At 36.6% G+C, this 16,342-nt stretch overlaps 1 protein-coding gene across 1 annotated transcript in view; it reads left to right on the top strand.

Annotated features, from left to right (window-relative positions):
* The window catches only part of LOC113493943, a 35,573-nt gene extending 21,097 nt beyond the window's left edge, over positions 1-14,476 (top strand). Inside the window, exons 12-25 of the mRNA XM_026871987.1 lie at positions 1,820-1,986; positions 2,471-2,588; positions 3,220-3,299; positions 3,625-3,753; positions 4,099-4,195; positions 5,206-5,429; positions 5,853-6,065; positions 6,669-6,839; positions 7,182-7,295; positions 7,889-8,027; positions 8,396-8,510; positions 8,874-8,996; positions 9,231-9,351; positions 9,663-14,476. Of these exons, the coding sequence (XP_026727788.1) occupies positions 1,820-1,986; positions 2,471-2,588; positions 3,220-3,299; positions 3,625-3,753; positions 4,099-4,195; positions 5,206-5,429; positions 5,853-6,065; positions 6,669-6,839; positions 7,182-7,295; positions 7,889-8,027; positions 8,396-8,510; positions 8,874-8,996; positions 9,231-9,333 (1,793 nt within the window). The 3' untranslated portion in view covers positions 9,334-9,351; positions 9,663-14,476. The remainder of the gene's footprint in view (positions 1-1,819; positions 1,987-2,470; positions 2,589-3,219; positions 3,300-3,624; positions 3,754-4,098; positions 4,196-5,205; positions 5,430-5,852; positions 6,066-6,668; positions 6,840-7,181; positions 7,296-7,888; positions 8,028-8,395; positions 8,511-8,873; positions 8,997-9,230; positions 9,352-9,662) is intronic.
* The last annotated feature ends 1,866 nt before the right edge of the window (positions 14,477-16,342 follow it).

Consider the following 16,342-nt stretch of genomic DNA (forward strand, 5'->3'; position numbering starts at 1 on the left):
GCAGTTGACATTAAGTCTATTTTGCAATAAGAAATTTAACCATATACGTTACCTATGTGTCATAACAATACGCAGTGTTCCGTGATTTTAAAATGTATTAAATTGTATCCGAAACAGTTTAACATTGTCTTTTGAATATACTTCTTAGCCTTAAACGAATTTGAACTTAATTCTTCATTAAAATAAGGCTTTAATTACATTATATATTCCGAACTTTAATCCTGAATGTTCAAATAGTTTTGTGAGAGTAGTATTCAAGTAATGTCTGTGGAAAGTGGTGGATATTTAGTGCCTGTTATACGGATCGTCTACCAGTACATAGCGCAAGTGCTAAGAGAAGAAACGGAACGTCACTGTGAGTTTATCGTATTGTAACCTTAAGTAGATGGAGAGCATTATTACTTAATTGTTAAACTATAATTTTATGTTAGAAATATAGTTCGATAAATGTAAGTTGTATCGTATGGAATAGTTTTAAAAACTCCAAGTACATTTTTCAAATACCAACAGAGCCCTTACTACGAGTCTTAGGTTTACTATTAAATTGTACTTCTTACCGATCATACATATGACTTAATTGAATTATATCTTGTGTCCATTAATTGTCCCCCTTTCAAGATAATACTTTTTAGTTTTTTTTTTTGACTAGTTTTTGAAGACATTAAATATCACTTTGCTGTAAATAGGTATGCTTTTATCTTTATGCGGTGTTAGTCGTAGTTAGACATCATGATTCTTAGCCTCATGTTTTCCTTTCAGCAGATATAAGGGCAAAATTAAGTTTAAATGAATTAATATTATTATATTTATTTTGGTACATGCATCTATAAAGTCTTAAAAACTGGCCTATTGCCTTCGTAGTAGTGAGTCGTAAATTACCATATTGATAACTAACATGAAACTCAATAATTAAAAAGCCATTTGCCGACCCCATTTGAAAACCTCTTTGAAGCATGGTTTTATAAATTTTGCATTGTGTTAAAAAAGTTGTTAAGGACCTTACTATTTCGTCATATCACATCAAATGTAATGTAAAATTTTGTCATAGTAATCTTTATTTTTGAGATGTGCATACAGTCATTGAACATGACTACATAACAGTTCAGAAAATCATTATTATTTCGGATTATTATCGAATCATTATTTCGGATTATTGGCTAGATAGTTACCAATGAAAGTAAAGAACTGATTTCAGATAAGTCAAGTTACTGAAAACTGACCCTAACACAGCTAAGATAAGGTCTAGTCTGTAGTCTAGATTTTTATTTCTTTCTACAGCTGACAGCAAGCCTTTGGAGATTAGATAAACTTGGCATAGCTTAGCCTCATGCTTGATTCTATATGATTTTGCCTATATCTTCCAGACATTCAGTATTCTCTTTTTTTATTAATTTGCCCTAAAAGAGTTCATTTATCTTAGCGCCATGAAAAGTTTGGCTATTTTTCATCCAATTGAAGTCCTTATTAAAGTACAAATATTCGCTTTAAGTAATTTTAAAGCAAAAAAAAAAATGAATATTTCTTATGAAGCTTACGACTGACACTGGCTCGACAAAGCAGCACACTTCAACAAAGCTATAATTTTGACGCAGCTTTTCTGCTGCAAATTGCACCAAATTTCACCGCAGGAAACAAGTACAGACAGCAATAAAAGTCATACACAACCAGATTTGAAATCATCAATAACTTTCGTTGCTGTTTCTACCATTTAACAATAAATCACTCCACCGATTCACACAAAAATAGTCCTTATACCTTCTTCATTGGAACTATAATCCCTTGTCGTGATCCCGTCATCATCCCCCACGTTACGTTACAGCGTGCGCGGCCGCCCGCCCGCAGTCGCTGCCGGCCGCAGAGTCCATGGTCACGGCGCAGGGACCCGCCTCCCTCACCAGCCTCACTCCTGATCATCAGTTAAGGGAAGACTTCACCGTGTTAGCTAAGGATCTAGTGGCCAATTTGAAGACTGTTGTGTCTACACTGGTGAGTTTAGATCAATTTGAGAATTACTTTTTTTGTTAGGGAAAGTAGGTAACGCCTTTTGTAGGTTCAACTCAGCTGATTTTGATTATCTAATCGTTTTGTGTTTGTTTTTGGGTGTGTAGGTATATGCATTGATACAAAATATGAGTAAAGTCAGTTTGTAACTCAAAATAATGTATTGCAATTATATTTTTTGCGTTAATGCTAACAATAATTACATTCGTTTATAAAATAGGTTTAATAACATAAATATCCAAGAAGTTGAGGTTATCACGCCAAATCTACTAACAGTGACGTCTCGCGGATGCGATCGCTGTTAAGGACAAGCATTAAATTGTGTGATCCACGAATACTTATCCTGAGGCTGGGTACCTTTAACCCCCCGCGACACAAGGATTTAACTCCTATTGCGACAGACGTTATTTTTTAAAGAAAAATCTCTCTTATAAAAGTAAGCTATATTATAAGAGTTCCTGCTGGTCAGGTGTGCGAGCGCGGGCGGCTGCGCGCGGCCGTGGAGGCGGCGGAGCCGGCGGGCGCGCCGGGCGCCGTGCTGGGCGCGCTCCGCACCAGCCTCAACACCGCGCTGCACCAGAATTCCGGTGAGAGCGCCGCATGCGCAACCCGCACCAGGCACCCACTACCCGACCACTACACTCACTTCGATAATACTGCATTTTTAAAAGACTTACCGCATGACGCCTTTTCGTAAGCAGTCTTCGATACACGCACCCATATTAAAAGGACACATTGTAAAAGACATTATGATTTGTCATTCCTCTTCACAGTCACAAATATAGCACGATATCATAGTTAGCTTAGACCCATAGTAGTTACCGGTAGTTCACCCTTATCCTACTGTTATAAATACAACTTGTACGTTCCGAGACTAACTTTGAAAAATTTAGTATATGTTAGAAATTAACGGACACTTTACACCACCTCCAACATCACGTCATAGCTCGAATCTTAGTAACTCACACGCACTTTAAAAATCATTTAAAGAGCCTACTTGTTGAATACAACTCCGAGAGTAAAAACAAGTTATAAAAAAGACTTTAAACAATAAAAAATATTGAAAGAAGGCAAACAAAAAGGATGCAAGCAGCATATATCAATTCTAGTTACAATATAAAATTAACATTGAACTGTATTAGCAAGGGCACAGGGTATATTACCGTGTGACCGGCAGTATTCTAACGTAAATAATGACGAGTGAAGTGTTCCGTACAGAGCTCCGCTCGCGGCTGTCGCGGATACACGACGCCTCCGACCTCGCTGAGATATCCTCCGTCGGACCCAACTCGGATGCTGTAAGTATACTACTCTCACATTATATTTGAGGAAGAATGGTTTCAGAATAGATATCTGGTCACGAAAATTTAGAATAACAGATTAAATCAATTATAGTTGTATACCTGTTATAAGTAATAATGTTTTTGAAAAATATAAGCCTTCCTAATGCCTCGCAGTACAATTGGTGTTATCCATAAGCAAAAGTTTGATCCGCAATAGATTCGGCATGAACACTATCTAAAAACCTTTTTAAGAGTGCTTGGACTAGAGGAACTCGTTTTGCAACTTTCTACTTAAATTCTTGAACTTTTTTTAGAGTTAACCTTTCTATTGGTTGTGTAGCAGGTGAACAACCGTCCATTCCAGCAGTCGCTGAGCTACAGTTCGTCCTGCGTGTCCGCCTCCGAGTTCTTCGACGCAGAGGAGCACGAGATAGATCTCAAGCCGGCCGAGATCATAGCCGCTGATGAGGTACTGGCTATTAAACTAATAACGTTATAAGACAAAACTTTTGAACTTAATATTCTTGCCTTATTCTCACTTAATGACCAAGTCTTCCATGAGTTTTCCATAAATATTATAAAACATAGCCAAAAAAACAAATTGCTAAAATAGTCCAGCAATCATCAAAATGTCAAAGACGACCATCCCATTTCATCTAGACAAGATTTGTCAGTAAACAAAATTAAATGCAAATCAGTTTTTTACCAACATGGCAAGACGGCAAAATACCTCTGACTACACAATAATACAACAACTGATATTTAGAAACCCAGTTTATGTTAAAACGTAATATTTCTGTCACCATTGTTCCAGTCCGGAGTGATCGAGCTGGAAGGCGACTCGTCCTCGGAGGCGGGCTCCCTCAGCAGCGAGGAGGGCTCGGCCAGCTCCGACAACTCTGACGGTGCGAGTGAGTTTATATTCTAGATGCAGCAGAATTAACACTACTCTTCCTCCGTACAGTACTGCACAGGAGCTGAGTGAGTAGACTAGATCATTCGTTCCTTTCCGCTCTGAACATTCACTCTTCGTTCTTCGAGTGTTTTTGAATCCTTCGTTTCCGATTTGCCTTTGGTTTTTATTCACAATTGCTAAACTCCGTTCCCAAATTAACTGATCATTTCACGACGTGCAAATGTCTGTTGAATTCAAAATTTCTTTGAATGATATCTGTTTTTCTTTCTACTATACATTGGCCTTCAGACGTGTCAAAATTGATTGGGTAAACTAATTGGTCGTTTAGGCAAATCAAAATTTTTTAGGGATTATGAATCGGACAATTTTTTGGCAAGGGAGCAGCAAAGCTACATGTTTATTTTCCGTAATTCTAGGCTTTTACGAGAACACTGCGGAACTCTGATATTGTTTTGCAAATTTCTGTATCTACTTCTTTCTGTTCATAAAACTTTTTAATTTGTGTATTGTTTCCAAAATTCTATGTCATGAAATTTGGTATTTTAGCGTTTTCTGCTTTATTGGTTTCAGTATATCTCATTTGTTATGAAACAACAAATTTTCTATTTTTGATATCAATTTGTAAAATAAGGCAGAATACGCTAGTATCATAATTCTGTAACCTATTTTCTCTCCTTTTTCACTTTGGCATTACCCAGTAGCTATAGATATCCCTTGTTACCATCAAACAATTTGGCTATACTTGAAGATTATGTCTTCAGCATTGATTATCCTTACTTTTGGTCAGTATTTCCCAAGCACCGGTCATAAACTCACAAATATTTGTGAGTTTTTTGTCACAGTAATACAAAACCCTAGTATTTTTTATAACTCAAAAACTTCACCAACAAGATCAATCGAAAATACTATTGCGATTTTACTATTATTCCTACGAATGAATGCTGAAACATGATATTCAAGTCCCCTGCCATGGCCTCGTCGTAACGTGGTACCCTGTGCGGGTAGTGTCGGCGGAGCAGGTGACGCTGCGCGCGGCGGGCGGGGGCGCGGGCGCGGGCGGGGGCGCGGGGGGCGCGGGCGAGGGCTGGGCGCGGCGCACGCGCCTGCCCGCCGCGCGCCCCACGCCGGGCGGGCCCAGTCTCTGGAACCTGCTCTACAAGAACATCGGCAAGGACCTCAGCCAGATCTCCATGCCCGTCACAATCAACGAGCCCCTCAATATGCTGCAGGTGTGTACCACACCTATACATTGTCGCGATTAAGCGCTTCTTTTAAGGCAGTCATACTGAACCTTAATAGTAAAGGTCTCGGACCAAGTCTAGGTGAGGCTGGCACAAGACTATAGAAATTGGCACGAGAAAGGGCGGAATGTGCTCAGTAGTAGGAAAACAAAGGCTATAGATGATGATGAAACTTTAATCGAATTAACAACCTTAAACGTAGTAAGAATATTTTTCAAGAAGTAACTCAATAATAAAGTTCACAAGCCACGTATATGGAGAAAAGTTTCCCAAAACCTTTCAATACCCAGATTCAGAAACAATAATTGTAATAATCTGACTCAATCACTACATAGGTATATAAGGTTAATGTTTATTCCGGAGAATGGAGGCGTCCTTTAACAGGATATTAACCTGACGTTGTAACCCCAGCGGCTGTGTGAGGAGCTGGAGTACTCGGAGCTGCTGGACGCGGCGGCGCAGTGCCCGAGCGCGGGGGAGCGCATGGCGCTGGTGGCGGCCTTCGCGGTGTCCGCCTACGCCTCGTCCGCGCACCGCGCCGCCTCCAAGCCCTTCAACCCGCTGCTGGCCGAGACCTACGAGTGCATCCGGGACGATAAGGGCTTCCGCTTTATAGCTGAACAGGTAGGATGAAGTGGGACATGCGTCAATAAACAGAACTGAAAATATATTTGTTTATCGGGCAAATGTTGGTAAAAGTTGCCCATATTTGAATAACACGTTTACTATCATTGTCGTTTGCGAACTTCCAAAACTATTAGACTGGCCTGTTGGTCTAGTGGTTAGTGACCCTGACTGCTATACCGGAGGTCGTGGGTTCGATTCCCACCCAGGACAAATGAATGTGTGATGAGCACGATCATTTGTTCTGTGTCTGGGTGTAATTTATCTATATTATGTATGTATTTAGAAATATATAAGTATGTTTATCAGTTGTCTAGTACTCATAATACAAGCTCTGCTTAGTTTGAGACTAGACGGCGTTGTGTGAAAGTTGTGGAATATTTATTTATTATTTATTTATTATTCAAGATATTGAAAATTCGCCAACACAGATCGATAGATTTTTGTTTTCTCATTGATATAGCATCAAAAGTTAAAAATTTACCAGATGTTGGATAACGGTATTTTAATTATACCACGGCAGAATTATTTGTTAATCTAATTTGACATGTAAGTTACTTTTAACTATATCATTGAGTGATTTAATGAACTGTCATCCCGTAGGTGTCTCACCACCCTCCGATCTCTGCGTGCCACGCGGAGTCTTCCCGCTGGTGCTTCTGGCAGGAGGCGCGCATCAAGACCAAGTTCTGGGGCAAGTCCATGGAGTTCCAGCCCACCGGCCGCGTGCATGTGCGACTGCTCAACACCGGGGACCACTACAGCTGGAACAAGGTGAGTGCTGGATGGGGGTCGAATACTATTGAGATATGCTTGTATATGTGGTTATTGAGAAAAAATATTAATGACTAGCTGGAGCCCGCGGGTCTCAACGTTATAAATCGAAAATGATCCCACGAGAACATAAAATCGGGATAAAATCTATCCACACGTGTTAATACACACTATAAGCTATTTGTGTACCACGTTTTTGCGTGAAAGACGAATAAACATTCATACAAACTTTATAAAATTCCATGTCCATTTCTTTTTCTTCCAGTATCTATACATTTCATTTCTGTAGGTAGCCTGCTATTTCATACTGTAAATGATTAAATCCTCTTTTTTTGTGTTCAGGTGACGACGTGTGTTCACAATCTGTTCGGCGGACAGCGGTGGGTGGACCAGTACGGGGACATGCATATCACGTGCCATGGAACTGATATTACATGCAAACTTAACTTTATTAAGGTAGGTAATCTTGATACAGGTACTTTGTAACTAAAGGGAAATTGTCCATGTGGGCAGATGTAAATAAACTAGCTGTTGCCCGCGACTTCGTCCTGGTGGGTAGAAGATATAAGTTATGATTTAGGTATACCTGCCCGGTTTTTTTCACATTTTCCATTGTATCTTAGCTCCTATTAGTCGCAGCATGATGGTTTATAGCCTAAAGCCTTCCTCGATTAATGGGCTATTCGATACAAAAATATTTTTTCAATTTGGACCAGCAGTTCCTGAGATTAGCGCGTTCAAACAAACAAACAAACTCTTCAGCTTTATATATTAGTATAGAGTATAGATAGTTGCTGGTGGAATTAGTGTCACCTGTTCCTCTATTTGTACTCAAATGTAGGAAGAATTTTACCTTACTCTTGCTTTTCGATTGAGCTTAAATTAATTATGGTGCATGCAAACCAAATTTTATTTCGTGATAATGCAATATTAAGATGACTTGGACTTGATCATATATTGCAGCTGAATGGTGGATGAGTACGCTGATTTATAAAAAAGCTCTATTGGGATGTGTTCTAGGTTAGTTGTATTGTATTTCCCCCCCCCAGGCCAGCTCGTGGTCGAGCAGCCGCCACGAGGTGCGGGGTTTCGTGAGCGGCGGCGGCGCGCGCCTGCGCCTGGCCGGGCGCTGGTCCGAGGCGCTGCACGCCGGGGACCCGCCCGCCGCCAGGTGTCTGTGGAGGCCCGGTACCACCACTACACACAACTTCTACTATAGTCTCAAACTAAGCAAAGCTTATATAATGACCACTAGACAGCTGATAAACATACATCCAGCCAGTCACCCAAACAGAACAAATGACCATGCTCATCAAACAAACATTTGTCCTGAGTGACCAACAGGCCAGTCAAATATCACTCAGATCACAGAAATTATCAAACCAATATTAACTATTGATAGTGACCTATGATACTCGCGCTGTAACAAAACAACATGTTTAATAGTTGCTGGAAATCGTCAAAAAAATATAATCCCGAAACTAGTAACCTCCAATATGGTCGTGAATTGACAGTCAGTTTTATAGTTGAAACTGATCTTGTTATTTGTACTATAGGTGCGATGCCGCCTGAGCACGAGTTGTACTACGGGTTCACGAGGTTCGCGATGGAGCTCAATGAGCTGGAGCCCTCCATGAGGGAAACACTGCCTCACACCGACACGAGGCTCAGGTATGTAACGGATATGTATTGAATAAACTGGAAAATATACGAACTCTGTGTTAGGAACCCGGATGACAGACACCCCAAGAAGGGGTCAAGGGGAGGAAACATATACCCAGTAGCGCCTGATTAAGCAGTCAGTGCTATCCGTGCCTGTCAAAATTTCTTACAATTCGCAAGAAGACTCTGACTCTAACTTTTATAAAAAAATGCTCTCTCATCAACCAAGTCTGGGTTTCACGAATTCCCGGTCTGGATATGTTACCTTCTAGCGCTAGCTGATTAACATGTTTTATGATACAAAAGACTAAAAAACAACTTCAATATTAACCCCGAATGTATAATAATGCTCAATATAATTGTGGTCCCCAGGCCGGACCAGCGTGCACTGGAGGAGGGCGACGTAGAAGCGGCGGAACAGCTGAAGCATCAGCTGGAGCAGGCGCAGCGCGACCGCCGCCGCGACCACGCCACGCACGAGCCCGCCTGGTTCCGGTCAGTCACACTGCTAGCTATGTCCCGTTACAAAAATAAAGTAGGGCTATGAAAACTAGGTGTCCTATTCTCAAACCTACCCAATATGGAACCAAAATTTCAAGAGAATCAGAGAATCTGGCGATTTGCAAACTTTTCCTGAAGTGAAGTTAATATATGACCGCAAATTTTTAATTTCCAAAACTAGCTCACTCTTTATTTAGATATTGTTCTGATTTCTTGATTTTCGTACAGAAAAACCATGGAGGGCGGCGAGGAGACCTGGGTGTTCAGCGGCGAGTACTGGAAGGCGCGCGAGGCCGGCTTCCCCACGCACTCCGCGCCCGCCATCTGGTGACCGCGCAGGCTCGTGCCTGTGAGTTACACACACTCTAGTTAAACTAAAGATTAATTATAATACTTTTGATTATAAAATAAGTAATTCAGAGAGCCATCTTAATAAATTCTTTTTTGCTTCGTCTTCGTCAAAACATACAAATTTTTGATTGACTTTTTTACCACCTCCATTGTCCAAAATCTTCATTTGATCTTGCATGATCAATCTAAATTACAATCAAATCCAATTTAGCTGTTTTAAGTGACTAACGACAAAGGGTCAACCAAGTATCGAGTAGTTTTCTATGGCTAAAATGTAAATACTAATGCCGACAATGTTTTCTTTTGCAGCGTATACCGCAGTGCGAAGTGCTCTGTTAGTTGGTTGTGTCTCGCTTCCCGCTTAGCGTTAACTAGTTTCCTAGCCTTTATCTATAATATTAAGGGCGGGTAGTTTAACTAAACTTCTAAATAATACTTCACCCCATTCGGACGCTTTGTTTATTAATATGGGGTTAGTTTGTTAACTAGCGCTGCTGGGGTTGCCAGTGTATCGAGGGTAGTTCACAAATTTGACTGTTCGTAGTGATATTATGGGGAACTCGAAAGTGTATATAGTCTTACTGGGGGAGTCGATGCCAGGAGAAGGCGCGGGAAACATGTTGTAAAGCAACTGTTTTTTTGGTACCACTTGTGATATTGAAAAACATACTTAAAAGCCGTTTAATAAAGATGTAAATTTATATTGCAAATCAAATTCTATATCACCGAAACATAGGTTGTAAAAAATCTAATTCTTACAGTAAAAAAGAATAGTTTTCTTAATCTATTCAGTTAATTGATTGGAATAATCGTTAAACCAGCACATTTCCCGCGCGCACTCTCGTGCATAAACAGCCTTATGTGACGTCAAAGTTTGTAATTAGAATAAAATGTTAAGAATAATTCGAAATATTATTAAAATAAAGCGCCAGTTACCTGTAGACTGTTGAAGATATATTTACGAAGGTTTTAATTTAAATAGAGTGTTGCTAGTTGAATTTAATGTAATGTTTTGTAACGGTTTCGGTGGTAGACAGAGGAAACTTCTGATATTAGCGGTGATATTCATTTTGGCGGTGAGGTCATTATACAAAAGAAGTAATTTAAAATGATTCATAAATCAGATGTATGTTGCATTAATAAACAAAGGTACGTTCAAATGCATTATAAATAAAAAAACGAGGACTAGGGAATTAGTACAAAAAAAAAACCTATTTGAATATAACTTTGACAGTAATTATCTTGATGTTCCACTAGCTAGACCGTATTACTTTAGAACGTTTGTCCACCGCGGCCGACATCGATAAAGCTTCGCCGATGTAAGAAAATTCCACGCCACATATAAATTGTCTCGTTATCGACTAAGGTGGGCAAACGGTCTAACAGTACCAAGAAAGTGAAAACTCTGGTGTCTAAGTGCTTTAAACTTAACTATTGTATGTTGATCGGCGACTTAGACCGGAGACATAACATAGATGTGTCATAGCATCATTATTTGGTCCTAACTGATAATATGATTCTTGATGTAATAGATACAAAAAGGGATGTAAATACAGATTTATATATAACTATGTATATGGTGTGATAATTAATTGGTAAATGCTACCATTATTCATTTGTATAAGGTTTATTTTTAAACGCCATTGTTCATTTCGTATATTGCCAAAATGATAAAAAATATACCACCCATCAGAAAACGGCGACTTCAAGCTATTTAACTAAATATACTATTTGATTGGTTTAGACAATAATATTATCAGTGCGTTAAGAAATATACCTTGTATTGTGGTTGATAAGAGCTTCTTATTGTACAGTCCAGTTCAGAAATGATACATGAGTTATATCTTAGGTCCACTACGTAAGGCCTATTGAATATCCAAAGATATTTGAATACAATGCTGTTTGAGTTTCGGATACCTTGCCTTATGCACGTGGCGCTGCAAAGTTATTGATTCTGAGCTTGACTGTACTTAAAATAGAAATAATGTACAGAAATAAATGGATATTATTAAATAAAAACAGTGACACGCTTTATGAAATATTTTTGGCTGTGAGTCCGTTTCCATTACTGAAAGAGAATATATAATATTTTTGATTTTACATTATTTTTTTAAGAGCCACTTGAATGTGTTATAACAATGATTATATCATATTTTTTCGCGAAATATAATTACACAAATTAATGATTTCTTTATTAAATAAAGTATTAGCAAAGAAGACAAAAAAAAATATTGGAAAGTTCTGAAATATTCTATCTAAAGATATTTATAGGATTATGACTTTAAAGCGATTTTCAACTGTTCATATAGATCATTGATTACTCATATATTGCTTTGTAGGTTGTTTTGATTAATTTACCTTACATTAGTCAATCTTATTGAGTCCTGTAACTTATGTCACAAAATTTTGTCAAGAAACGGTTTTTTACTAAAAACTAAACTAAAACATTAGTTTAAAATTGTCGTCAATTAACTTAAGGGATGAATGGCACACGGAAGCACAATAAAATACTTCGTTATGGCTACAAGGTGTGGGTATTACGGGTTCGTGAACTATAAAAGACAGAATCAATTTACTATTGGAAAATTAATGTAGTGGAGGAAATCTTTAACCGTTCAATCTGAATTAGAATTTAAACAGCTTGGTATTGAGTCGAGTTTTGCGAAACCCCTTGGCCCTTATTACAACTCGAAAACCGATATCTACACGAAATAAAATATAATAAACTAATGTTATTCGATTGAAGTAACTAATAACAGTTGAAGATTTTCTTCGCTACATACTTAGCTGAAATCACTCAATAATATCTTGTATAAAGAGCTGCAGTTATGTATAGGTAATGCTTTATGTACCATAAATGTTCGTCTATGTGAGCTGTCTGTGTCGTTAGCTAGTTATAAGTATGTATAGGTTCGATCGTACCGATGTACGGTCTGCAACACAAGTCACTTGGTTGTTACGGTGAAAATGAAGTTACTTTTTTTGTTGACGGTAGGTGAGTTTTTTTAGTGAATGTGTACTTCAGTACTAAGCAGTAGCGGTCTCGTGGGGCTGGTTGTTTTCTCCGTTTTTTGTATGAATGCAGCCCCTTATGATCGACATACGTGGTTGTATTCTAAAACGAAATAAGCGGCCAACCTCAGTGTACCGCTACTGATAAAGAAGCCTCAGATTATTAATAATTATTGGTAATGCTGTTTTGTAAAATGACTTACATACTGAGTGACATATTTACTAAAAGAGTTTGGTAAAAGTTTTCATTTCGTTATTCTCGAAATGTGTTGGTGTCATATTTATTATTGAACATGATGAAATAAATACGTGTGTACAGAAACTTTATGATTAACCAAATTATCCTTGATAACCTTGTCACAAACTTGCAAGAGATTTATTTTCTTTTTACAACTATTTTATGTCAACTTAATATCTGTTGTTAAGGTACAGTTAGCAAACTTAGTTCGAAAACACTTCAGAAATATTCCAGGGCTTTTTAATAAGCTGTTTATTGATCGACTATGGTGTTATCTGCACCTATGCTATCTTGCGTTTATTTAACCTGAGTATATGACACGAACGCATTCTATTAAATAGTTTAAATATTTTAGTTACCATACGGGTGTTTCGGTTGTTTTTCGTTAATTATAAACAGTTAACAGGTCACAGTGTTATCTAATCAACTAATGAAAATGGTATATAGTGTTTATTTTAGTATTTACATCAATTCGGAAATGCAACACAGTCTCCGGTGGCCAACGACTCTAGTCACCATGATGCTTGTCAATTCGAACCTGTCAGTTTAGAAGGTGATATTATTTTGGAGATTAAAATCGTCGGGCATCGGGGATGTGCCGTTGTCGCTATCTCGGGGACAAATGTTTACATGCGCGTACGCAACCATGACGCAAGGTTGCTAAGTAATTAAAAATAAATACAGTTGTGAACAAACGTTCGAAATTATGTCGATAAGTTATAAATAATACTGGTTAGTTAAAAATGTACGCTTCCGCCGAAAAGTGTTGCGTCGCTTCGATGTATTTAGTTATATCAAATTGATAAGTCGTGGGTATATTAGTTAAATATGATCATATTTAAGATAGAATATAATTAAATCGTTGTGTGTTAAATGAGAGAGAATTATACACCAAGTATTATGTTATTGAATGTAGATTTTGTGATGATGACTCGGTCATAGTTTTGTTTCCTATTTGTTGCCCATTTGTAAACGCGGTGACAGAAAATATAAAGCGTTTGTAAATACAACTTTTTGAGTGTACAATACAATAGTCGCTTGTAAGGTTAAAATTGTCTAGTATCGGAGATCGTTGCCTCGTGTTCCTTTGTTCTTAAAACTGTAATATTCTTAATATTGTATAGAACTGATAATGCCAGATCCAGGAAAAAATCTTATACAAAACTTTGAACTAGATAGATATTTTTTATCAACTAACAAACGCACTATACACCATTTTCTAAAAATAACAAAGACAATAATGCTTTGTGTGTAAATGTAACTGTTGCTATTAATATATCAGTAATGTTACTGCTTGCCAATTTGTCCTGTGTTAATATAAATTCAGAATTGTTCTTACCAAGCATGGGGCATGATATTGTTTAAAATTTGATTTAACTTTTGAAATACCTATGTCTTCTTCAAGAAAAGTTAAATACATTGCTCACTAACTATTACTTCAATAAAAATCACTTCATAATAAGGATCCCCCTTATTATGAAAGTGAATTCCAAAACAATGTCAAATTAATACTGAAACTACAATTAGTTGCAAGCTACCATTCAAAATTCTACACGTTTTAACATCTGAGCGTATGTATGTATGTAAAGTATTCAAAAGTTAAACCACAATTTCTTGCTATATATTGCTCTCTCGATATATATTGTTTAACGTTTTGAAACAACTCCTACTATTTATCAATGTGTCCATGCATGTTGTTACTTTTATAGTAATAGATATACAACTGTGATCGGTGTTCCCTTGAATTCACCAAGGGAGTGATGCATTGATGACAGAAAATTGATGTACTGGCCAGAAAAGTTGTATTGCTAAACGTAGATTATTTGTGCAGGGACAGAGAAATTTAGACATAGAAAAGTTTAGTTAGAGAAAATTCGAAATTTTAGGAACCATGAGAGAACAGAAAACTTACTACAGAAAAACAAACTTTGAATCTTACTGAAATAATAGCCTGCGCTAAAAGATTTAAACATTCTCACAATCGATGTTGCCACTAAAAGAAGACAACATCTTATGGTAATACCATATTTTTGTCTTTTTTTTTTGTGTAACAAGTATAGCAAGCGTTTTCTGGTCAGTAATGTAATGTAACTAATTAAATCGTTATTAATTATGAATACCAACTGTAATTATAAAATCGTGGCTAGTGAATTTAATGTTTAGGGTGGCTAGAAGTGTTTAAAATACTTACAAGTACAATTTTAAAGTTTCAGTGTTTTTATCGAAATTACTTTTTAAATAAAATTGTCGCCATTTTTATAACGGTCGTGTATTTTTATAGTTTTGGAAAGGGGGCCTCAGTTCTTTTCTGGTACAGGCAGCTACTGATAAGTATTTTTATTTAGTAAAGGAAAAACTTGGTATAATATTTTGCTTCTTAAAAATACAGAGCTAAATGTATATTTTTACAAGGATAAGAAATATCATCAATATATTGATTTTCGACATACATAGTTTAAAGTTGTAATATGTTGCATGTGTAACTGTACCACTTTAATCAATAGAATTGACTCTTAAAATATATTTTATTTTCTTCTCATGAAATAAAGACACTAGTATTTTTTAATGTACTTAAAATCGATAACACTATTTATCTAAATAATTTTGCTTTGTTATGGTGCGTTACTACTATATTTTTTTTGTTAAGATATTAATGAAATTGTAAATCTCGTTCAAATGTTAATAAAACTTAGTCTTATTTTGATATTTATTTTTCGTTATTTATTCTTTCCTGGGATTAAACGTTATCGCTTGATATCGATTGTAAAAAATAAAATTGTTTTCAAATTTTTGTGTTTTAAGTTTACTTGTTATTATATAATATTATTATCTTTACTATTTATTACACATTATATAAGTGCCTTTGCCAGCCATTATTTTTTTTAAACACGAAGTGCCATATGCATTATCTATGACATTTATTTTTTGCCATACATATTGACATTACAACTGCTTCACAAAACTATCCATTTAATCCATAACTATAGAATAATCTATTCATGATTATAATGATAATCAGATCGTGGATATGATAAAATCTCAAAATTATCTACATAATTTCCAGTTAATATTATGAGAGATTCATGGTCAATTTCGACTATAAAAACGATGATTATAGTTTATTTTGTCAATATGTGTGTTTTAAAGCGAACTCAAGGGGCTGGAATGTTTAAAAATATTTACACATGTACGGCTTTTGAGGAGGGCAACATAATAATTTGTTATTCAATACTAACATAGTATTGATTAAGAAATTATTAAATAAAAAAACCAAGTTTAAAATGCAATACATAAAATTCCAAAAAATAACTTTTGTTCCTTGGGTTCGTAATGCCAACTTTATAACATTTTTACGGTAAGTTGCGGTGTAGTTGCGATAAATAATTTAATGTTAAGCCAGCATTAAATACAAAAGGCGCTTCCATAGTAAACTAAGTAACACATTACTTAAGTTATTTGTAATTTGTGTTAATACAAAATAATTACATTAGGGACCGACTGTAATGGAAGTCTTAAGTACAATGTTTCAACAATCTTTATAATGACAAAAAGGAAATGCTATAAATGGATTTACATTAGTCATTTGTAAAAAATAACTTCAATTGTTTAAGTTAGTCACTGAATCAATAGTATTTTTTTATTGCGACCAAATTACGTTATACTTGCACGACTTCCATTACACACAGAAAAAAAAACATTAATTTAAAATTAGTCTATAAAAAGGCTGACTGCACCGCAA

The sequence above is a fragment of the Trichoplusia ni genome, chromosome 5, assembly GCF_003590095.1.
Source record: "Trichoplusia ni isolate ovarian cell line Hi5 chromosome 5, tn1, whole genome shotgun sequence".
Classification (NCBI taxonomy): Eukaryota; Metazoa; Arthropoda; class Insecta; order Lepidoptera; family Noctuidae; genus Trichoplusia; species Trichoplusia ni.